Genomic DNA, 23,831 nt, shown 5'->3' on the forward strand with positions numbered 1-23,831 from the left:
AAACCAAGCATCTTAATCAAAGAAGGTTAATGCCATCTTAGGCATTTTATTTCACCGGATGCTTGAAATGAATAGAAAAAATGTAGACAATGTGTTGGCGTCTGACATTCCACAGATAGTTCTGTGTTCTAAACGTAATTTCCATAGCTTCAGACACCTGCCACCGCTCCCTGTCCCCACAAGCTGTGGAAGCCGAAAGCTATGAAAGTTATTCATCACAGTGAAAGTAGGCTAAACTGGACATTTCTTGGGACAGTGTCACTTATAGATTATGAACCATGGTCCAACCAGTGCAGGTGAGCTCCAATAAATGTCTCCAGTTAGGGTACCGCCACCCGTCGCTGTGGTGCTGCGTTTTGGAAGCAACAAAAACCCACAAAAAAAAAAAAAACTACGCGGTTGTTACAATAACATATCCAAGTGTATGCCACATTTCTTTCCCGCAAGGCACAAAGAGCAAATCTCACACATCAAACATAAATGACATCTATTACAAAATTGAATTACAGTTGTGTAAAGCCTCATGCACACAACCGTATCCGTTTTTGCAGACCTTCAGGTTTGCTGTGTGTGATTTGCTTTTTTCCCCCCTCGCTGAAAGGAAGTTTTTGCTACATCTAAAACTGAAAACCTCCACAAGGTGTGACAGCAACCTAAGTAAGAAATATAATAGCACACCAGACAAGTGGTGTGCCCAGGTGAATATAATAGTAGACATCCATATCGTACGCAAACATCACTTGTTAATAAATGTGGATAACCCTTCGTCAGGATAGAATGCAAGTTGTGACACTGGTTCAACAAGATAAAAAGTTGTTCAAATGTGCTTAAAATGCAAATTGCTAAAACTTAATAATAAACTATCATTATGGCAGCTGTTTCAGTGTCCCAATATCAGTGTTGGTACGCCTCCTATTTTGGGTTTGTTCTAACACAGAAAGGGTCATCTGAACAACCCCGACAGGAGTTCCTGGGAACATAGATGGCCGCTATCTCCGCCCACAGGAGGGATTTTTACTCCCCTTTATTTGATTTCATACCTTTCATACAGAGATAGCTGTCAGTCACTGATAGCTGTACACAGGAAGGTGTTATCAGTGATTGATAGCATTCTCTGTGTAAGTGTATATACATAGAGAGCTGTCAGTCACTGATAGCTGTACACAGGGAGGTGTTATCAGTGATTGATAGCATTCTCTGTGTAAGTGTGTATACAGAGATAGCTGTCAGTCACTGATAGTTGTACACAGGGAGGTGTTATCAGTGATTGATAGCATTCTCTGTGTAAGTGTGTATACAGAGATAGCTGTCAGTCACTGATAGTTGTACATGGGGGAGGTGTTATCAGTGATTGATAGCATTCTCTGTGTAAGTGTGTATACATAGATAGCTGTCAGTCACTGTTAGCTGTACACAGGGAGGTGTTATCAGTGATTGATAGCATTCTCTGTGTAAGTGTGTATACAGAGATAGCTGTCAGTTACTGATAGCTGTACACAGGAAGGTGTTATCAGTGATTGATAGCATTCTCTGTGTAAGTGTGTATACATAACTGTCAGTCACTGATAGCTGTACACAGGGAGGTGTTATCAGTAATTGATAGCATTCTCTGTGTAAGTGTGTATACATAGATAGCTGGCAGTCACTGATAGCTGTACACAGGGAGGTGTTATCAGTGATTGATAGCATTCTCTGTGTAAGTGTGTATACAGAGATAGCTGTCAGTCACTGATAGCTGTGCACAGGGGAGGTGTGATCAGTGATTGATAGCATTCTCTGTGTAAGTGTGTATACATAACTGTCAGTCACTGATAGCTGTACACAGGGAGGTGTTATCAGTGATTGATAGCATTCTCTGTGTAAGTGTGTATACATAGATAGCTGGCAGTCACTGATAGCTGTACATGGGGAGGTGTTATCAGTGATTGATAGCATTCTCTGTGTAAGTGTGTATACAGAGATAGCTGTCAGTCACTGATAGCTGTGCACAGGGGAGGTGTGATCAGTGATTGATAGCATTCTCTGTGTAAGTGTGTATACAGAGATAGCTGTCAGTCATTGATAGTTGTACTCAGGGAGGTGTTATCAGTGATTGATAGCATTCTCTGTGTAAGTGTGTATACAGAGATAGCTGTCAGTCATTGATAGTTGTACTCAGGGAGGTGTTATCAGTGATTGATAGCATTCTCTGTGTAAGTGTTTATAGGCAACTTTTCCCTGTCCCTTGTACCAAAGCAAGCACTTATATACAGTATGTTGATATGAGTGTAATACTTTGTTGTTTTACACTGTTTTCTGACAGAATCAAGGAACTGTCTATGAAAGCCGACAAGCTGAAAGAAGAGAACAGCAGGATGGAGAAGGAAAAGCAAAGACTAGTAAGTTAACTGGGTCCTAAAACATTTGATATTCAGTGGGTATTTATTTAGCCCAGCTTTACACTGGTGTAGGTTTTTTTGTTTGTGGATTTTTTTTATTCAGCTGACCTATTTTTATTTACCCGATTTTCTCCAGAAGAAATGCCACAGTAGATTTTGCATGATTCTGTGCCAATATCCTCAACAGATCTGTGCCAAAATCCCGATGTGTTACATGTATTGCGAAGGACAAAATCCACAGTGGAAAACCACAGCATCAATTGACAGGCTGAGGATTTAAAGGCTCCTGATTCCTAATTAATATATTTATATGCGATCAGTGTGGCTCTGAAACCTCCACCGATCAGCTGTTCCCTGCCGCCTCTGATGCTGGAACTAGCGCTTTAAATGGAACTTGAAACACAGCTCCGTCCAAAGTGTAGTGGCCGTGCTGGGTAACTGCAGCTCAGCTGTCATTCACTTCATTAGGAGCAGGGCTGCAGTACCCCAGTGTGGCCACCACACTTTGAACAGAATTGTGCTTCCTGCTCCATTCAAAGCGCTAGTTCCAGCATCAGAGGCTGCAGGGGACAGATGATCGTGGGGTGCGGGGTGTCAGACCTTTAATTGATCAAATATTAATGACCTATCCCAACTATAGGTCATGAATATCAGGAACATGGAAAACCCCTTTAAGATCTGCATTGCAGGTCAATTTACACAGATTTTTTTTTTCTGCAGGGTGTGGAATTGATTTTATAAAATCTCATCAACTTTGCTGGTTCTGTAGTACTCTGCAGATTTTCCACCCACAGTTCCATGGTAAAAAAAAACATGGCCTGTGTTAAGGTCACAGTTAAGGGGGCAGGTAGGGTGGCCATTCAGGCCACCCTCAAAAGACGGACTTAAAAACCCTGCCCCCAGGTCCCACTAAGCCACGCCCCCTCCCACTCCGCAGCCGACTGGGATTGAAAAAATTAAGGTAAAAATCAACTTCTGTCAGCTGCAGGGGTGGGAGGGACAGTGACTTTCTCCCTGCAGCACACACACAGTGCTGCTGTCTGAGAGTGAGCTGTTCAAAAGGACATCCCTGTGTCCGTCCAGGCCCTGCGCTGGACGGAGGACAGGGAGACTGAAAGCCGGACTGTCCAGCCTAAAACCGGACCTCTGACCAGTCTAGGGGCAGGCTGCTGTGGAGGTCACAGTTAAGGGGATGGTCCGCTATGGAGGTCAGTGTTAAGGGGCAGATTGCTGTAGAGGCCACTGTTAAGGGGACGGGGTGTTGTGGATATAACTGTTAAGGAGATGGGGTAAAGAGCGGCCTCTGTGGAGGTCACTAATAAAGGGGCGGCTGCTATGGAGGTCACTGTTAAGGGGGTGGGATGCTGTCAAGGTCACTGTTAAAGGGGCGGGCTGCTGTTAAGGTCACTGAAAGGGGGCGGGATGCTGTGAGGGTCACTGTTAAATGGGGCGGGTGCTGTGGAGTTCTCTGTTAAGGGGACAGGGAACTGTGGAGGTCACAGTTAAGGGAACGGTTCGCTATGGAGGTCAGTATTAAGGGGCGGGGTGCTGTAGAGGTCACTGTTAAGTGGGCGGGGTGTTGTGGAGGTCACATTTTAAGGGAATGGAGCTCTGTAGAGGTCACAGTTAAGCAGGAGTGTTATTGTGGAAATCACTGTTAACAAGACTGGGTACTGTGAAGGTCACTGTTAAAGGGGAGGGTGCTGTGGATGTTACTGTTATAGGGCGCAGGCCGCTGTGGAGGTCACTGTTAAAGGGGCGGGGTACTGTAGATGTCACTGTTATAACAAACATTAAATGAAATAGATAAAATATACCCGTGCGAAGCCGGGTCCTTCAGCTAGTGTTATATATGGATGGGCTAGGTCTACCAAAGCTGGTGGCATTTTTACAGAACTGTCTCTTCTGGCTCATCAGGGAGTTGGGGGTCCCAAGCAGGAAACACCCCATCCCCATTATGACATCCACATGACCTAATAGGGTGTATGGACAAGGGTTGCCTTCATGAGACAAACCCTTAGTAACAATTCCTATGAAGTATCCATGCATTCATTTTGCTTCCCCTTCATGCCGTTGTTTCTTCCTACAATCAGCAGTCCAAGGGTTAAACCTAAAGTATTACAAATACCACGCTATTAACTTTCACCCCGTCAGATGCTTGCAGGTGTGTTGTGGACCTCTCATGGAGGGATCAGCTATGGTGCTTCACACCCGGCTAATGAAGCAGCACATTCTAGATGGATTCACTGTGAAGTCCTGAGAGATCCTTATTTTTCACAGAGCGATTACTGTATTTGACGGACACTTTCCAGCATCGCTCTCCAGGGGTTTGCTGTTAGCACTGTCACCTGCAGACACTTAATAAAATGGCCATAAATCTGAGGCATTGAGTGAAGCAAGGTTTTCTGTGGAACATTAAGTCACTCATAGCGGACATTTTTTTCCAGGTTAAGTTGTATGATTATATATTTATATAAGGCTCTGGATATTTCTCATATTTCTTCTAAATCAGTCTGTGGAGATTTGGATTACAGGTATTACCTTTGTAATGCAGCTTAGAAAAATAAAGCACACCTATGATTTAGTTTATTTTTTTTACCTATATGTGTCAAAAAATATTTTAAAAAATCACCTTACAGTCTTTATTGGACGGAAGGTCCAAAACCTTTGCTTCTTCTTATCAATCACAGAATTAACTGTAAGGCCCCTTTCATACGGGCGAGAATTCCGGGCGGGTGCAATGCGTGAGGTGAACGCATTGCACCCGCACTGAATCCGGACCCATTCACTTCAATGGGGCTGTTCAGATGAGGCTGTTCAGGTGATTATCACGCATCACTTGTGCGTTGTGTGAAAATCGCTGCATGTTCTATATTCGGCGTTTTTCACGCAACGCAGGCCCCATAGAAATTAATAGGTCTGCTTGAAAATCGCTACCAAGTGTGGTCCGATTTTCACGCATGGTTGCTAGGAGATGATAGGGATGAGCAACCCCATTAAAGTCTAATCACTGTATTATTTTCCCTTATAACATGGTTATAAGGGAAAATAATAGCATTCCTAATACAGAATGCTAACTAAAATGTGGCTTGAGGAGTTAAAAAATAAAAAAAAGTTAACTCACCTCATCCTCTTGTTCGCGCAGCCGGCATCGTCTTCTTGCTTCTTCTTTCAGGACCTGCAAAAGGACCTTTGATGACATATTCGCGCTCACCACGTGGTGAGCGCGGTGACGTCAGCGCAGGTCCTGCTGAATGAAGGTAGAAGATTTCTATCATCATTCAGCAGGACCTGCACTGACGTCACTACGGGATTACGTCATCAAAGGTCCTTTTGCAGGTCCTGAAAGAAGACGATGCCGGCTGCGCAAACAAGTGGATAAGGTGAGTTATTCTTTTTATTTTCTAACCCCTCAATCGACACTTTACTCTGCATTCTGTATTCAGAATGCTATTATTTTCCCTTATAACCATGTTATAAGGGAAAATAATACAGTGATTAGACTTTAATGGGGTTGCTCATCCCTATCACTTGCTTGCGGATGCTTACGATTTTCACGTAGACCCATTAATTTTTAGGGGCCTGCGTTGCGTGAAAACTGCAGAATATAGAACATGCTGCGATTTTTCACACAACGCACAAGTGATGCGTGAAAATCACCACTCATCTAAACAGTCCCATTGAAATGAATGGGTCTGGATTCAGTGCGGGTGCAATGCGTTCACCCCCTGCATTGCACCTGCGCGGAAAACTTGCTCGTGTGAAAGGGGCCTTAGACTTAAAGATGCACCAAATTTAGAAGACTCCTACAAAACTGACTTTAAAAATACGTGCAAGGTATTCAGCAACAGGATTGTTTAATCATAGCTCTGATTAAATGGTTTTTCTAAGACTTTTATACTGATGACCTATCCTCAGGATAGGTCATCAGTATCTGATCGTGTGGGTCTGACACCCGGGACCCCCGCTGATCAGCTGTTTGAGAAGGCACCGGCACTCGCAGTAGTGTTGCAGCCTTCTCGCAGCTTACCAAGCACAGCGCCGTGTATAGTTTAGTGGTTGTGCATGGTATTGCACTCAGCCCTGTTCACTTGAATGGGGCTGAGCTGTGCCTAGGCCATGTGACCAATGAACGTCCTGTCACATGGCCTAGGCTAAGCTTCAAGAAGGCTGCGGTGCTACTACCAGCATCAGTGCCTCCTCAAACAGCTGATCGGCGGGGTGTCAGACCCCCACCGGTCAGATACTGATGACCTATCCTGAGTTCATCAGTAGTAAAGTCTTGGAAAACCTCTTTATGGACTTCATCCGAAACATGTAAGCGGTACCTGTGTTTGTCTGCATGCAGTGCTTCTGTAACTTTTTTTTTTTAAACTCGTTTTATTGAAAAAGAGTAACAAGGCACATATATGGCATAGACATATGCATATCGTAAGATCACATGCAGTAGGTTACAGCAAGAATAATGCAGACATACCGGAGTAGTACACAGTACAGTACAATAAAATAAACAAAGAGTATACAATCATACAGATGTCGTTATTTCCTTCATGAGCACAGTGTGGACAATCAAAGTATGTGGGAGAGCACTTAGAGGCGCTATACCCCGCTCAGGGGTCGTCTGACCTTACAGAATTGGGCGAAATGGTTAAAGAAGAATCGCACCATAAACCCCAAACTTTCTGAAATTTGTCAGGGCACTTTCTATTCACATATAATACTTTCTCGTACGGGACGATCTGATTAACTAGCCTTTTCCAAATACCCACAGTAGGAAGATCCTCCGCCATCCACTTAAGGGCAATCACTTTGCGGGCCATAAACAGGGATTCACTGAGTAGTATTTTATTGTAGTGCGACCACCCGTCATTGTCAAATATACCCAGCAGACATACCTTGGCACACAGCGGAATCGGGCCCATACCCAGTGACGACAAAACTCTAAGGACATCCTGCCAGTATAATCTGATATGGGAGCATTCCCACATCATGTGCCAGAAGTCCGCGTTAGTCTGCAAGCATCTAAGGCAGTTAGGCTGAGGCATCCTCCCCATCTTATGCAGCCTGGTAGGAGTCAGGTAACTACGGTGCAACATATACAACTGTATCAGTCTGTTGTTAACCGAGGGTGACACAGAGGTGACAGCCTCCAACGCCTCCGTCCAATCCTCTGCAGTAAGATGAGGAATATTACCCCTCCACCTGGCCTCGGCTAGAATGGGTTGCGAGGACATTCGCAAACCCAGCAGATAAGTATAAAGGGCTGAAATCAAACCTCTAGGTCCCTGTGATTTAACTACACCGATTAAGGGATATGAAGAGATGGCCCTGCTCGGATCCCTAAACTGCACCTGCAGGGCGTGCCTGATCTGCAAGTATCTAAAAAATTGGGTGCGCTCTAGGCCAAATTTTTCCTGAATTTGGGAAAAGGAACAGAGAACGCCATTCTCATACAAGTCACGCAGCGCATGTATCCCTAAAGATGCCCAGACCTGAGTTCCCTCAATGGACTGTAGATGGGGAAGCAACGGATTATCCCACAGGGGTATATCATCTGCCCAGTCCTGATAACGCCTCAACTTGGAGTCTTTCCAAACCTGATGTGCTAGCTTGTGAATCTGCAATAGTTTCCCCGATATCGACCCTGCCCCTTCTAACACTGGCCATAAACTGGACAACCCCAAGTACTGCTGCAGGTAATATTCCATATTCACAAGAGGCTGCCCATTAACCCAACCGGCTAAAAATTTCAATTGACCCGCTAAGAAGTACAAGTGAAAATCCGGGAGCGCAGCGCCTCCCGACAACCTGGACCGCTGTAACGTGTGTAAGGCTAATTTATGTCTGGCCTTGCCCCAGATAAACTGCACCATTAAGGAGTGAAGCCTGTCAAAAAAATTCCTAGGTATTGGAGTGCAGGCATGTTCCAATAAATATAACCCCTTGGGTAATAGGATCATCTTTATCAAGTTAATCCGACCCATAATAGATATAGGCAACATTTTCCAGACTGCAAACTTGCTAGAAAAAACAGATTCCAAAGGGGCAATATTTCTGGCATACGACTCCCTCGGCTCCTTGGTAATGAAAATCCCCAAGTATTTAAAATGATCTACAATCTTCAGATTATGATAATCATTGGGCCAGTCTGCGCTCCATAAAGGCATGAGCGCCGACTTGGTCCAATTGATATGCAAACCCGAATACCGCCCAAACGTCTCTATAATGCTGATCGCCCGCGGCAAAGACACCTCCAACCTGCTGATGAACAATATGAGATCGTCTGCGTATAGGCCCACTCTGTCCTCCCTCCCCCCCAGCTCTACACCCTCATATATTTGATCCCGTCGAATGCGAAGAGCCAGATGTTCAATGGCTATTGCAAACAGGAGAGGGGAAAGAGGGCAACCCTGCCTCGTCCCCCTTTGTAAATCAAAGTAAGCTGAGGTGGTACCATTCACCAAGACATTGGCTCTGGGACTTTTATACAATACTCGAATCCACTGCAGAAACCCAGGACCGAAGCCAAACTTCTCCATTACCTTCATCAAATAGGGCCATTCTAGCGAATCGAATGCCTTCGCGGTATCAAGCGAAGCCAAGGCCCACTGCCTACCATCCTGAGTACCAATTTGGGCTACGACCTGAGTCCTACGTATATTGCTAGAGGTCGAGCGTCCAGGTATAAACCCAGTCTGATCACTATGTATTATGCTGGCTATCATCTTGTTCAACCTATTGGCGAAGATCTTTGTCAGAATCTTATAGTCAAGGTTCAGCAAAGATATCGGCCGATAGGAGGCACATTCCACTGGATCCTTATCCGGCTTCAAAAGCACTACTATAGTCGCTTCATACAACGAATCAGGTAGCCTACCCAACCTCCACGCCTCCTGGAACATCACCTTAAGTTGAGGCCCAAGTATATCTACATATTTAGCATAAATCTCTAATGGCAGGCCATCAGGGCCAGGGGCCTTCCCATTTGCCAGGTCTGCTATAGCTTCCCGTATCTCCTCAACAGTTATGTCCTCCTCTAACACCTGGCTATCCTCCACTGACAAAGTCGGATGGTCTATCTCAGCTAAATAAGCCTCCAATTCTACCTCCGAGTGCTCCGCTCGTGACCTGTATAGATCGCGATAAAAGTCAGCAAAACTCGATAGGATATCTGGCACGGAGTCCCTCACCTCGCCATCCGTGGCCTTAATACGCAGAACCGGCGGGGCTGCCGAATTCCTATGGACAATCTGCGCTAATACTCTCCCAGCCCTATCCCCCACCTCGAAAGCCTGCTGTTTATAAAAGAACATCTTCCGACTACTCTTTTCATGCAGGTGTACCAGATACATCCTGCCCTTCTGCAACCAGTCCTGCCTGTTCACCTCAGAGGGATCCGCTGCAAATCTCGCTTCAGCCTCCCTAACACATATGTTAAAGGAATCCTCCTTCTCCCTGGTCTCCCTTTTGATATAAGATATAGAAGATTTAAGACATCCCCTAAGGTATGCTTTAAGGGTATCCCACAATAATAACGGATTCGTTTCCACATCCTGCACCTCCAGAAACACACGCAACTGATCAGGAATCCTGTCCTGATCCTTCAGGAGCGTGAGCCAGAAAGGGTGAATTCTCAGCTTCGTCCCAGACCTCCTCTCCCGTGAATCATTCAGCCTAACTAGTAATGGTGCATGATCCGAGACGCTCCTGGGACCATAAGAAATATCCGACAATCCCAGGCACACCTCAGGGGAACCAAACACATAGTCTATCCTAGACATTGCACCGGCGGAAGGAGTGAAACATGAATACTCTATGGAGTCCGGATGTCTCTCCCTCCACAGGTCCAGCCATCCCATCTCCGCAATCCAAGACGCCAATAAACTCGGCGCACCAGATGGCGGGGAAGCCGGATTAGCATGAAGACGATCCAACCGCAGGTCCATAACCATGTTCAAATCCCCCATACACAGCAGCCCAGCATGCGGATACTGAGCTACAAAAATAGCCGCGGTCTGCAGAAGTGACATATTAGCAGGTGGGGGGCAATAGATGTTTAAAATCACAAACGGCATATTATTCACATGTGCATGGACAAAAATATACCTGCCCTCTGCATCAGACTCAACTGCATGCGGTTCCCACCTAATAGAACGGTTAACAAGCAGGGACACTCCTCTTGAATGGGAAGTACCAAAAGAGTGACTAGCCCATTGGACCCAGGGTTTCTGTAATCTAGACGCCGTTTCGGCCGTGAGGTGGGTCTCTTGTAAGCCAAGCAAATGTGGGTTATATCTACGGACATGTGCAAACACGGACATCCTCTTACCCGGAGCTCCCAGACCCCTCACATTCCACGACATCAACATAAAGGCAGCCATTTCTCCTGTGTCATCCGGCTACAAACAAGGCTGTCTACCCTCCAGGGACCTCTGTGCAAACTCCTCCCCATCATGTTACATACATATATCTTGCCACCCACTAGCAATATCATACCATACAGTGCCCATACACAATAAAACAACATAAATGTGAACCAACCATGCCATAAACTAGCATTGAAAAACAATGTATAATGCCAAAAGACAGGTAATATCTCCTGTGTGGCTACGTAATCAGGGACCAGCATGTCACGAGGTGGAAAACAGAACACGCCGGTATCTGACCAACTCCCTTAGCACGATATGGTCGTGCTTGCAGCTATCATCATATGCATATAAACAGTGAAACAGCATAACTCACGCCAATATCATAATGTCAGCCCGATGCCTCGTTTGGGCAGCTAAGCACCACCTGTATGTACAGAATACGTCCCGGCCGACCCTTAAGGTCCCTTGGGTACAGCAAAGGTGGGTTGCTGAAGTGCTGCTTTGCGTCATGGCGGCGGCGGTGATCTTCGCCTCTTCCTTGCGACCCAGTCATCCGCCTCCTTGGGATCCGTAAAAAAGATTGATCTATCGCCATCCACCACCCGCAGCCTGGCGGGGTACGCCATAGAATATGGTAAGTTCATGTCCCGAAGTCTCCTTTTCACAGCAACGAAGGTCGCCCTCCTCTTCTGCAGGTCAGCGGAAAAATCAGGGAACAAAGACACCTTGGCATTCTCGTGCATGACGGTCTGCTTTTTCCTGGCGTGGGTAAGGATCAAATCCCGGTCTTTCCAATTCAGCATGCGGGCCAGGAGCGGTCTAGGCGGGGCTCCCGGAGGCGGCGGACACGCCGGTACCCTGTGGGCCCTCTCAACTGCATACGCCATAGAAAACGCCGCCTCAGGAAAGGTCGATTTAAACCAGGCCTCCAGAAATGCCGCAGGATCCTGCCCCTCCGTCCTCTCAGGCAGGCCCAGTATGCGCACGTTGTTCCGCCTGGCCCTGTTCTCCAGGTCGTCGCACTTTTGCTGCCATAAAGAGACTGAACCCTCCAGAGCTTGGATCTTGGCAGGTAGCGGGCGTGTGAGGTCCTCCAGCTCGGAGATTCTATCCTCCGTCCCCCTCACTCTGTCCCTCAGTTGCTGGACATCATGCCTGAGGAGGCCCACATCCACACGCACCTCCTCTATCTTAGTTGTGAGGGAGGTCTGGCACACCAATATCGCGGCCATTAGCTGGTCATGCGCCTCTTTTGGGGTAAGTTCCACCGCCTCTGGCTCGTCCGCAGCCGCCTGCAATGCCGCCTGACCTCGGGTGTGCTGAGATCGGGGCGTTCCGCTCGCCGCGGCGCCATGTTGGGTGTCCTGGCGCGCAAATTCTTTCAGCCGGTCCGCGGCGGCTTGCGCTTTGCTGGGGCCCATCACGGACTGTAAGAAGGATCCGAGCTGTCGCCTGCCGCTTCAGATGGAGTACAAAGCTGCTCTAGCACTCAGGATGGCTCAGGATGGTATACGGGAGCCGGAGCTCAGATTATGTGCGACCGCTCATGTCGGCCGTTAGCCACGCCCCCCCCGCTTCTGTAACTTTTAATGGATAAATAAAAGAGAAGTTTTATACCACACAAGCATTCCTGTCCCTGGATATCTCTTTCCTTGGATGTATTAAGTAAGATCTGGCTCTGCATCCATCCCTACATTACTGGAGGTGTAATCAGTTTCTCCAAAAGGTAGAACGAGTCATGGCAGCTAAAACCAGGTTTGAATCCCCAAAAAAAGGAAAATTTAGTTTTTTGATCTTGTCTCGCAGCTGTCTCTAACATCATGTCCTCTCTGTAACTAAAACTGAACCTATCAAAAACTGAACTTCTTGTCTTTCCGCCATCTACTAACTCACCTAAACTTGATATTTCAATTTTGGTCTGCAGCACTATCATAACTCCTGTGCAACATGCCCGCTGTCTTGGGGCCACGTTTGACTCAGATCTTTCGTTTCTTCCCCTTATTCAATCACTTACACGCTCTTGTCGTCTGCACCTCAAGAACATCGCCAGAATCCGCCCTTTCCTTACAGTGGAAACGGTAAAAACTCTTGTTGTTGGCTTGATTCATTCTCGTCTTGACTACTGTAACGCATTACTAATCGGTCTCCCTCTTACTAAACTCTCCCCCCTTCAGTCTGTCCTAAATGCTGCAGCCAGGCTCATCTATCCATCCACCCGCTACACTGATGCCACTAGCCTGTGCCAATCACTTCACTGGTTGCCCATCCACCACAGAACACAGTTCAAGCTTCTCACCCTCACCCACAAAGCTCTCCACAGTGCTGCACCTCCATATATCTCCTCCCTCATCTCCATCTACCACCCTACTCCTGCTCTCCACAGTGCTGCACCTCCATACATCTCCTCCCTCATCTCCATCTACCACCCTACTCCTGCTCTCCACAGTGCTGCACCTCCATACATCTCCTCCCTCATCTCCATCTACCACCCTACTCCTGCTCTCCACATTGCTGCACCTCCATATATCTCCTCCCTCATCTCCATCTACCACCCTACTCCTGCTCTCCACAGTGCTGCACCTCCATACATCTCCTCCGCCATCTCCATCTACCACCCTACTCGTGCTCTCCGTTCTGTTAGTGATCTAAGATTAACATCCTCCATAATTCGTACCTCTCACTCCCGTCTTCAAGATTTTTCTAAACCTCCCCCCACCAACTCCTCTGGCCTGAACTCGATCCTCTAGTAGTCCCAAACCCGAAGCAGATGGGCTGGCACCACTCCTCTCAGTTCAATAATGGCTTGAATCCTACTTATCACAATTAACTACCTTTTGTGTCACCCCCAATTCCTCATTGATTGTAAGCTCTTGCGAGCAGGACCCTGACTCCTAATGTTTCAGTTGTATATTAGCCAGTTACTTCTGTTTTGTACATGAACCTTATGAAATTGTAAAGCGCTGCGGAATATGGTGGTGCTATATAAATATTATTATTATTATTGTTCATGTATTCATCTTAAAAGCATGAGGATCCAGGCGCATGAGACCCCAATAGTGTTCTGAAAGAGAGGATCACAATGCACATATTAATGCAGAGATGTGCACCCAGAGACACGGAGCCCCTATGCACTGCCATATACTGGCTGTATGGAGGCTGGTGGGGCATGCTATATTTTTTTTGTTGTTGGACCCATTCACAAAAAAAAATCTGTATACATCGATTTCAAATCTGAGGTATACATACATCACCTTGAACAAAATTAAGTAGAAAAATAACCTACTACAAAGATTAAAACAGTGGCACCAGATATGCATAAGTCATCTATGTCCTATTTGTTGCAGGAAAACACTGGCTGTAACACCTGGCAAGAGCTGGAAGGTGTCAGAGAGGAATGTGAATCACTACAGCAGAACCTAAATTCCATCACTCAGGTATGCATTGTAATGTAAAATGTACAAGACGCCTTATACACAGAGGGTTTGCAGCCTAAATGAACATGTTTACCTCTTGCCAATGATCTCTTAGTGACCACAGAGTTTTTAGATTTTAGCAAATAAGCCTTAAAAGCTTTGTACACCTTTGGAGGCAATTGTTTTTATTATTGCATTGTACTTATTTTGAGCTAAAAATCATTTTTTCAGTTGGTCTTTATTAACCATATGGAATCCTTTTTTCTGTACAGAGCTGAGATGCTCTTCTAGCTGCCTGTGGATTTTTAGTCTTTTCCATCATCTGAGGAGCAGACAGGCTCCTTATGTCTGCTCTTTGACATTATAAACACTCATCAAAGCTCATCCTTATCTTACTGATAAGAACAGAACCTCTCAGTAGTTTAGATAAAAGTTGACCAGTACAAAGTGAAAGTACCAGTCACACAGTTAACAAAAAACAGTTAACCCTTTGTGACAGAATGGCTCTGTATTTTTAATAAAGGCCAATTGAAAATATGATTTTTTTTAGCCAAATATGAGTAAAATGCAATCATAAAAAAATTGCCTTCAAATGTGACAACATGAGTTGTCCAAGATTTTTATATTGATGGCCTCTCCTCAGGAAAGACCATCAATATCATATTGGAGGGGATTCAGGAACCCGCACCCCTGCTGATCAGCTGTTTAAGAGTAGCTGCAGCGTCGGAAGTTGGTGCCGGAACTACACAGCTCCGTCCATTGTGTGTAGTGGACAGAGCTGATAATTGTAGCACTGCTGGCATTCATTCAATGGGAGCAGCACTGCAGTTACCAGCTCCATCCACTACACACAATGGACGGAGCTGTGTAGTTTGAGTGGCACCTGATCAGCGGCGTGTCGGAGTATAGGTGTCCTGAGGGAAGGCCATCAATATCAGAATCTTGGACAACCCCTCTAAATAAGACCTGTCGCACTACTCTGGAGCACTCTTACTTAGAAATCTGCACTCTGCCATTTCTCCATTACGTCTCCTGGAAATGTATAAAAAAATTGAGAGCTTGGCACGGTCGTTCCTCCTGTCAAAGAAGTGTGTATGTGGGTATGAAGGGACACATCCTGAACTGGTATTCTAAATGTTTAGGAGGAATAGCAGAGGGAAGGCGCAACCTTATGTTCCAGAAAAAGATGCTCCAGGATTGTTATTTCATTAACAATATAAGTATTTACTAAGATGCCAGGAGAGCAGACAGGTTTAACCCTTGCATAATAAGCAGTTATGGTTTTCTAATATTGAAATGGGAACATACATTGATCTTCTTCCAGAGGACGATCTAGTTATGTTAGGATGAGACCACTACTTAGAACTGAACATGATTAAAATGTTTATGAAATATTAATTATTGGGAGGTGATTTGGATTTTGTATTCAGTGTTATGTTTTGGTAATGTTGGATAGTGATGCCTAGTATTTGAAGGTTTTTAGTTTTTTTAGCTTGGAGTCAGACTGTTGTTTTATGTGCATTGTATATACATATTCCTCCATCTAGCACTTACATGTCCCTTACCAGCTCTCTGTACACTATGAGCCTTATCAAAGGGCAAGTTCATTTTTTTTAGTATCTGTCATGTTGAACATAGTGTCCTGTCTGTAGATAGCAGGTTATAGATCAGGAGGAGCTGAGCAGATTGATTTGTAGTTATCTGGGAATAGAGTAGGTATAACTTGTGTTTTATTGGCAATAAACCTAGAAGTGAATGATGGTGCCCGGACCACGTTTGGAGCTTAGCAAAAGGGAAAGGGTTAATGATAAGGGACAGGGATCAGCAGATAGGCTCCTGCTCTAACCCGCCAGGGTAGATATACTAAGACTGGCATTACGAAGTCCAATGGTGTAGAATGTGCCGAATTTATAAAGAGGTACAAGACTCTTAATAAATGCATTTCCAGGCAGTCTGTGTTCAAATCTTTGTCAGTAAATCCATCGGGCAGCGGGAGGACACGACTAAGACCTACCCACTTTTCTGGTGAAAAAGTGGCAACAGAAGGGGAAAGTTGCAAATTATTGTGCAAATATGGTGTGCACCATAATTTGCAACTTTTATATGCCACAATGGTTGCATAAGGGTGGGTTCACATCACGTTTTTCTCATCCGTTTAATGCATACAAAATGGTATACGTTAAGTGGATGCCTCAGACTGATGCCATACAGTGGCACCCGTTCACCATAGAGTTCCATTGTTAAAAAAAAATAAAGTATAATTTTTTACTGGACTGTGCAAGAACATGTTGTGCTGCTTTTTTTTGTAACGTAAATGTCAAACGGAGGAATAAAACGTGATGTGAACCCACCCTAAGACATTTAATGATCGTGTACAGACATACTTACCTGCTTCACCATGATATTTAAGTGTTTCACTATTTTCAGATGTGTCAAGCAGATGTAATGCCGGATACCTTGAATATAGAAGAAGACAGAAATGCTGATGATGAATTGCGACGTTCTGTATCTCCATCGAGCAGGAGATCTCCTACGCGTATGCGTTCACCTCATAGACAAGACACGGCCATTAAGGCAGTACAGAATGCTCTGCAAAGACGCCAGGAGAGAGAGAAGGTAAGGAGGGACCATGTAGAAAGTCATTGTGGGGCAGTTTTACATAAGAGCATCTTAGATCATAGTACATTTGTCATATACAGTGAGGAACAGAAGTATTTGAACACCCTGCAATTTTGCAAGTTCTCCCACTTTGAAATATTGGAGGGGTCTGAAAGTCACATTGTAGGTGCATTCCCATTCTGAGAGACAGAATAAAAAAATAAATAATTCAGGAAATCACATTGTATGATTTCTAAAGAATGTATTTGCCTTGCACTGCTGAACATAAGTATTTGAACACCTGAGAAAATCTGTGTTACTATTTGGTACAGAAGCCTTTGTTTGCAATTACCGAGGTCAAACGTTTCCTGTAGTTCTTGACCAGGTTTGCACACACTGCAACAGGGATTTTGGCCCACTCCTCCACACAGATCTCCTCTAGATCTGTCAGGTTTCGGAGCTGTCGATGAGCAACACAGAGTTTCAGCTCCCTCCAAAGATGTTCTATTGGATTTAGGCCTGGAGACTGGCTAGGCCACTCCAGAACCTTGATATGATTCTTACGGAGCCACTCCTTGGTTATCCTGGCTGTGTGCTTCGGGTCGTTGTCATGTTGGAAGACCCAGCCCCGACCCATCTTCAATGCTCTGAGGGAAGGTGGTTGTTGCTCAAAATCTCACAATAAATGGCCCCATTCATCTTCTCCTTAATACAGTGCAGTCGTCCTGTCCCCTTCGCAGAAAAGCACCCCCAAAGCATGATGTTACCACCCCATGCTTCACAGTAGGGATGGTGTTCTTGGGATGCAACTCATACTTCTTTTTCCCCCAAACACGACGAGTGAAGTTTAGACCAAAAAGTTTAATCTGACCACATGACTTTCTCCCATGCCTCCTCTGGATCATCCTCCATGATTTCTAAGTGGGAGAAATTGCAAAATCGCAGGGTGTTCAAATACTTCTGTTCCTCACTGTACATAGATATGTCAGAGAGCTTTGAAATGTGCTTCCCTATTAGGTCCATCTGCTCTATGCCATCAATATTTGGTAAGCCAATGTGTCAGCAACTCAACACAGACCGAAACACGAGGCATGGTCCAGAGATTCCTCTGATGTTCAGACCAGTCACCAGAATGACCATGAAACAACTGTAGGTGTCATTCTTGGTGGTTTGAGTCTATCAGAAATTGACCTTTGATGCTTTTTACACACACAAGTACACAAACAGATTGCAGAGATCTTAATTGGTGTGGGCAAAAAATGCCTTGAGAATGATTCAAGCAGACAGGAAGGTGACAGAACTCAGCCCATGCATTAGCTTAGTGGAGAAGAAAATATACTTCCTGTGTATCATGCTTTTGTGTCAGCTATAAACAGGAATCAGAGCCTGAGGTGGGCAATAGCTAAGCAAAACTGGACAGCTGAAGATGGAAAACACTGGAAACACTGTCACATTGCCTTTGAAAAATCTAATTTTCACTGTGCAAATGGTTAAATGGAGAATTTGGTATGAATCCCATATCGATCAAGCCTTACATAAAGGGTTCAAGCCAATGGCGTAACTATAGGAAGTGCAGAGAGTGCACAGGAGCTTGAAAGGGACCATAAGAGGAGACCAGTACTATAAGGGAAGCATATTAAAGGGGTCTTCCTAGACATATACTGATGACCTATCCTGTGGATAGCTCATCAGTATCTGACCGGTGGGGGTCCAACACCCAAGACCCCCATAGATCAGCTGTTTGAGAAGGCACCGACCTAGGACTACAAGTTACACATCTTGTTGAATCTGCTAGTGGTGGTGTAGAAAATGTTTTTGTGGCACACATTAGCCCCAATTAAAATCAATCAAATGCCACGACCTACAACTTTAGTTTGTTACTAAACTTGTATATTGCTTTTTGGCTATGTCCTCTCAAGCTGGTTCCATGAATATAGAAATTTAGGGGGTCATTTATTAAGATCAGCTATTTAGACGGCGCCGGCCTCTACATAACTTTGGCACATCCACCGCCGGTCTAAATCTAAGCAAGCTTTCTTGCTGGCTTAAATTTAGACCACAACAGGTGTAGAAGATGAAAAATTAGATGGGCCTGCTGGTCTGTCCCTTTCCCCTCCCACACCACGCCCCTTTTTTAGACCTGGCGTGAGGGGGGGAAAAAGTTGCAGATTGCGGCGCTAATAACCTTTGCGCCGCAATCTGTGACAGATACCGTAAACAGAAAACTGTTGTATATATGATAATAAATGACCCCCTTAGTGTTCTGCAGACAAAGCTATGCCTGATACTAGAAAAATGGATCTACAATGTGGCCACTGAGGTCAAATAACATAGTGGCTTATATATCACAATGCCCTCTGTCTTTTTACCTGGAATGATGTCAGTACTCAAAGAAATATATATTATCTGTTTCCCCAGTTGTTACTCTTTGCGGTCCGCGGGTGTCATCCTTGTGACATCCTTGTTGCATTCTTTTTGCGGATCGGTTGTAAAAATGCCTATCCTTGTCTGCAAAAAGGACAAGAATAGGACATGTTTTATCTTTCTTGAGGGGCTGTGGAACGGACATAAGGATGTGGACAGCACACGGTGTGAATGAATGGGTCCGCATCCTATCTGCAAAAAAAGCGGAATGGATGAGGACCAAAAATACATCCGTGTGAATGGAGCCTAAATATGCGCTACTTACAGATATAGCATTTCATTTCATTTGTTTTATTTATTATTTTCATAATTTTATTTCATCATCATGGAAATGTAATTAAAAAACATTAGGGTCATTTATCAAACTGGTGTAAAGTAGAACTGGCTTAGTTGCACATAGCAACCAATCAGATTCCACCGTTTATTTTTCACAGCTCCTTTGGAAAAAGAAAGGTGGAATCTGATTGGTTGCTATGGGAAACTAAGCCAGTTCTACTTTACACCAGTTTGATAAATGACCCTAATTATTTCTGGCTTTGGACCACATAGCTTGGGCATGTACATCCTAAAAGTCTATCTGTATGTAGCCATTCACTGTACTTGTTCTTGTGCAGGAGCTGCTCTCCGAATTGGCGAGTGCACTACAGTCGGTGGAGGACACCAAGAGGCAGCTGTCAGAGAGTCTGCAAGACTCAGAGAGAAGAGGCCATAAGTTGAAGAGGGAGAAGGATGAGATCAGTAATCTACTGGAGAACATAAAACAGGAATCTCAGAGGTGTCAGTCCAGTCTGGAATCTTTGAACAGGTACATTAGTTTGGGTTCATGACAGTTCATGTCTGATGTTCGCCCTAGAATTGCATCATGTGTTTTTTTTTTATGACCTTTTAATATGAGTATGTTAACTAGATACTATTATTTTATTTCCTCTGCATTAACATACACTGATGGTGTGGGGTCAGCTGTTAGAGGTAAGTTTTTACAGGGAATATCATGCTATTTAATTTATAGGGGTTGCCTCATCTTGATCTTTCTCAATTAAATCCAGTGTGGTGTTCAGCTGATTGAAACAGCTCAGAAACCACTTGTGATCGCTAGAGGAGGCTGCTACTGGCCACACAGTTTCCTTGCAGTGGCCACTGCAGGAGAAAAGGGGTATTACATGCCACGGATTCAGATGAATGGCCAACCATGTAATATGTGAACCTGCCACATACTCTGATCTCCACTCCTCAATTTAGAAGGTTGTTCTGAGCGGGTGACCCCATCACAGGGTTGCCAACCGTCCCAAAATTTCTGGACAGTCTGTAAAAATACGTGACTTTTTTCCTGTGTCTGTGAAAAAAAATAAACATTATGTGTCCATGAATTTTTTTGAGGCTGTCAGTAAATGCTGGGAATGAGTTAGTATCAGCATATTGAGCTATAGACCTGTATTACTTATAATTTTTATCATTCATTATGGTTTTCCAATTTGTAGGTAAAAAATGTTGACTGGCTGTGATTTTGGGATAAGTTGTCCAGAAAAAAGAAATTCTGGTTGGCAACCCTGCTTCATCTCTGATGTCCTAATAGAACATATAGAAAGCATTTAATTGGGTGAATTTTCAATGGCCTTTTTAGACACTAGAAAATATTAAGAGAAATAGAAAATAACAAATAGAGTAAGAAAGCGAAAATGGCAAATTAAATATTGCTGTGGGGCTGGAAGTGTTGGAGCTGTCCTGTCTTCCAGGTATAATGCATGATATGAGAGTCAGGCTCGACCCAATGTTGCTCGTTATGTAACAGAACAGTCAAATTGGAAGCAGTTTATGGCGTCTGTGCCAGTAGGTGAATGGAATAGCAGGAGACCTTTAAAAAGAGCCCATAGGACTGAATGAGGGGGGCTACTTGTTCAAAGTTTGAGTGAAAACTTTAGGACTAGTACCTGGTGGTAGAACTGATACAAAATGCCAGTTTTGTTTTGATATGAAGTTCAATGAAGTACCTTTTACAATGGACACATTTGCACCAGGTAGAAGAAATTACTGCCGCGATTCCCAATCCATGGTCTATACAATATTGTGAGCGTACAATTGTTGTAGAGCTGAGTGTGTGCTTAGGCCAAGTTCACGCTTCAGTTATTGGGTCAGTTATTTAGATCAGTTATTCTGGGCCAAAACACGTAATGAAGCCTACTCAGAGATAAGGTGGAATATGGAAAGATTTGCCCTTATTCTATGTTTTGACTCACACCTGGTTTTGGTTCACAATAACTGATCAAAATAACTGAAGTGTGAACTTAGCCTTAAGGCTGTATTACACAACCCGATGTGGCAGACGATTGTTGGAAGGGAAGCGTTCCCTCCTGGCAATTGTCTGATTGCTAGCAGAGGAGACTGCTGCTATTACATGCAGTGATCTTCTCCGCAGCATGTGGAGGAGTGATCGCTATGCCAGCACTCGTCCCCAGTCTAGTGGTTTGCCGGCGGCAAATTGTTATTAGACACCACGCCACAATCTGCCTCCTGCAAACAATAATTTTTTTAACATCTCAAAAGATTTGGATTGCCCGATGAGCGAACATTTGTTTTTTCATTGGGCAATCGGCGGCAGTATTAGGCTACTTTCACACTTGCGTTCAGAGCGGATCCGTCTGGTGTCTGCACAGACGGATCTGCTTCTATAATGCAGACGATGGGATCCATTGAGAACGGATCTGTCTGCATTATATTTTAGAAAAAATTCTAAGTGTGAAAGTTGCTCAGACGGATCCGTCCAGACTTTACATTGAAAGTCAATGGGGGACGGATCCGTTTGAAATTGAGCCATATTGTGTCAACTTCAAACGGATCCGTCCCCATTGACTTACATTGTAAGTCTGGACAGATCCGTTTGCCTCCGCACGGCCAGGAGCGGAGGACAAACGCTGCCAGACTGATGCATTCTGAGCGGATCCGCATCCACTCAGAATGCATTAGGGCAGTACGCATACGTTCGGGGCCGCTTGTGAGAGCCTTCAAACGGAACTCACAAGCGGAGCCCCGAACGCTAGTGTGAAGGTAGCACTGCCAGATGGTCGCTTGTTAGCAATTATCTAAAAAAATCGGGCAGTGTAATACAGGGTGGCGGGACATAAAATGTAGCCTTTACTAGTACAATTAAAAATGAGACTCCTATAGGAGTCTTGGTTAAGACCACACATAGCATACAAACATACCAATGAAGTGGGTCAACTACCTTTAGAGGTAGATGCTATTTTGTGGACTCATCCCTATCGCTTTGGACGAGTTAGTGATGGCTAACCTCCGACACTCCAGCTGTGGTAAAACTACCACTCCCAGCATTAATTTCTATGGCGTTCTGAGAACAGCCAAGCAAGTGTACATCTTGTGACTTGTAGTCTTACCACAGCTGGAGTGCCGGAGTTAGCCATCACTGGCTTAGGAACTGGTGACGTCAGCGATACTCTTTTACCTTATATCTCCATAATTTTAGTAAATTCTAAGGGATTGAATGAATATTGGTCAATCAAACATAGAGTCTGGGAGAAAACTTCAGGCAGTGAGTGATGGGTGACGATAAAAAACTCTTGTCCTCGGTTTCTATGTCATTGCCATACTCTGCTGGAAGACCCAAAAAACATTTGACCTGTTCTCTGATGACCCTGCAAAACTTCATATAGGACTGTGTAATGCTGTCAGCTGCGATACTTTTTTAGGCATCTCTCTTTTTTTTTTTGTTCTTCATAGTCTTATTATATAATTTATTTACACTCCTGTACACTTTTAAAGAATATGGTGATATATAAGGAACATTCATTGTATGTGTTCTTGTCTTCTTAGAGAAAAGAAGGAGATAGAAGAGTCTTTAGAGACCGCAAAGCAGAGGGCAGAGGCATCCCTGATGGAGATCGAGAGATTGAAGGCTGTGAATACAGAGTTACTGCGGCAGAGGGAGGTTCTGGAAGAGCAAAAGGAAGAACTCAACAGGGAGCGGGAACGTAATCAGAAGGAGCTGGAGAGAGGGTGAGGAAATGGAAGCAGCAACTTCTTCTCATTTAGGGGGTCATTTACTATTTTGGCCAGATTGCAGTGCAAAGATTATTTGCACCGCAATCTGCGACTTTTCCCTGCTCATGCCAGGTGTAAAATAAAGGGGTCATGTCGTGGGAGGGGATGGGCCGGTAGGCCCATCTCATTCATCATTTTCTGTGCCTGTTTTAGGTGTAGAAAATGGTGTAAATGTAAGACAGCAAGGAAGCCGGCTTACATTTAGACTGGCGCTGGATACACCGAAGTTATGTAGAGGCTGGCACCTCTACATAACTTCGGTGGATCCACAGCGAGCTAAAGGGGCTATTAAGATCGGCGTCTAAAACGCTGGTCTTAATAAATGACCCCATTAGTCTTTATTTTGTAAGCACACTTGTCCACCACATGGCACTGACTCCACTGCACTAAAATAATGAAGCTAAATATAAAGCTACAGAGAATAGCTGAGGCACACGCATCAGTGTAATTCTATATAAAACTATAACTTTTATATCAATGTTTAAATACTTTCCTATATTTATTTAGTCTGTATTGTGAGGTATAACCTAATTTTTCGAGTTCTAGTTTCTGATAGTTGCTCCTGGAAACCAGATGCAGTTTATTCACACTCTGGA

At 44.5% G+C, this 23,831-nt stretch overlaps 1 protein-coding gene across 1 annotated transcript in view; it reads left to right on the forward strand.

Annotated features, from left to right (window-relative positions):
- The window catches only part of CROCC2 (ciliary rootlet coiled-coil, rootletin family member 2), a 120,244-nt gene that overhangs the window by 55,747 nt on the left and 40,666 nt on the right, over positions 1 to 23,831 (forward strand). Inside the window, 5 exon segments of the mRNA XM_044290645.1 lie at positions 2,303 to 2,378; positions 14,092 to 14,181; positions 16,588 to 16,776; positions 19,797 to 19,987; positions 23,008 to 23,190. Of these exon segments, the coding sequence (XP_044146580.1) occupies positions 2,303 to 2,378; positions 14,092 to 14,181; positions 16,588 to 16,776; positions 19,797 to 19,987; positions 23,008 to 23,190 (729 nt within the window).

The sequence above is a fragment of the Bufo gargarizans genome, chromosome 4, assembly GCF_014858855.1.
Source record: "Bufo gargarizans isolate SCDJY-AF-19 chromosome 4, ASM1485885v1, whole genome shotgun sequence".
In the NCBI taxonomy this organism is placed as follows: domain Eukaryota; kingdom Metazoa; phylum Chordata; class Amphibia; order Anura; family Bufonidae; genus Bufo; species Bufo gargarizans.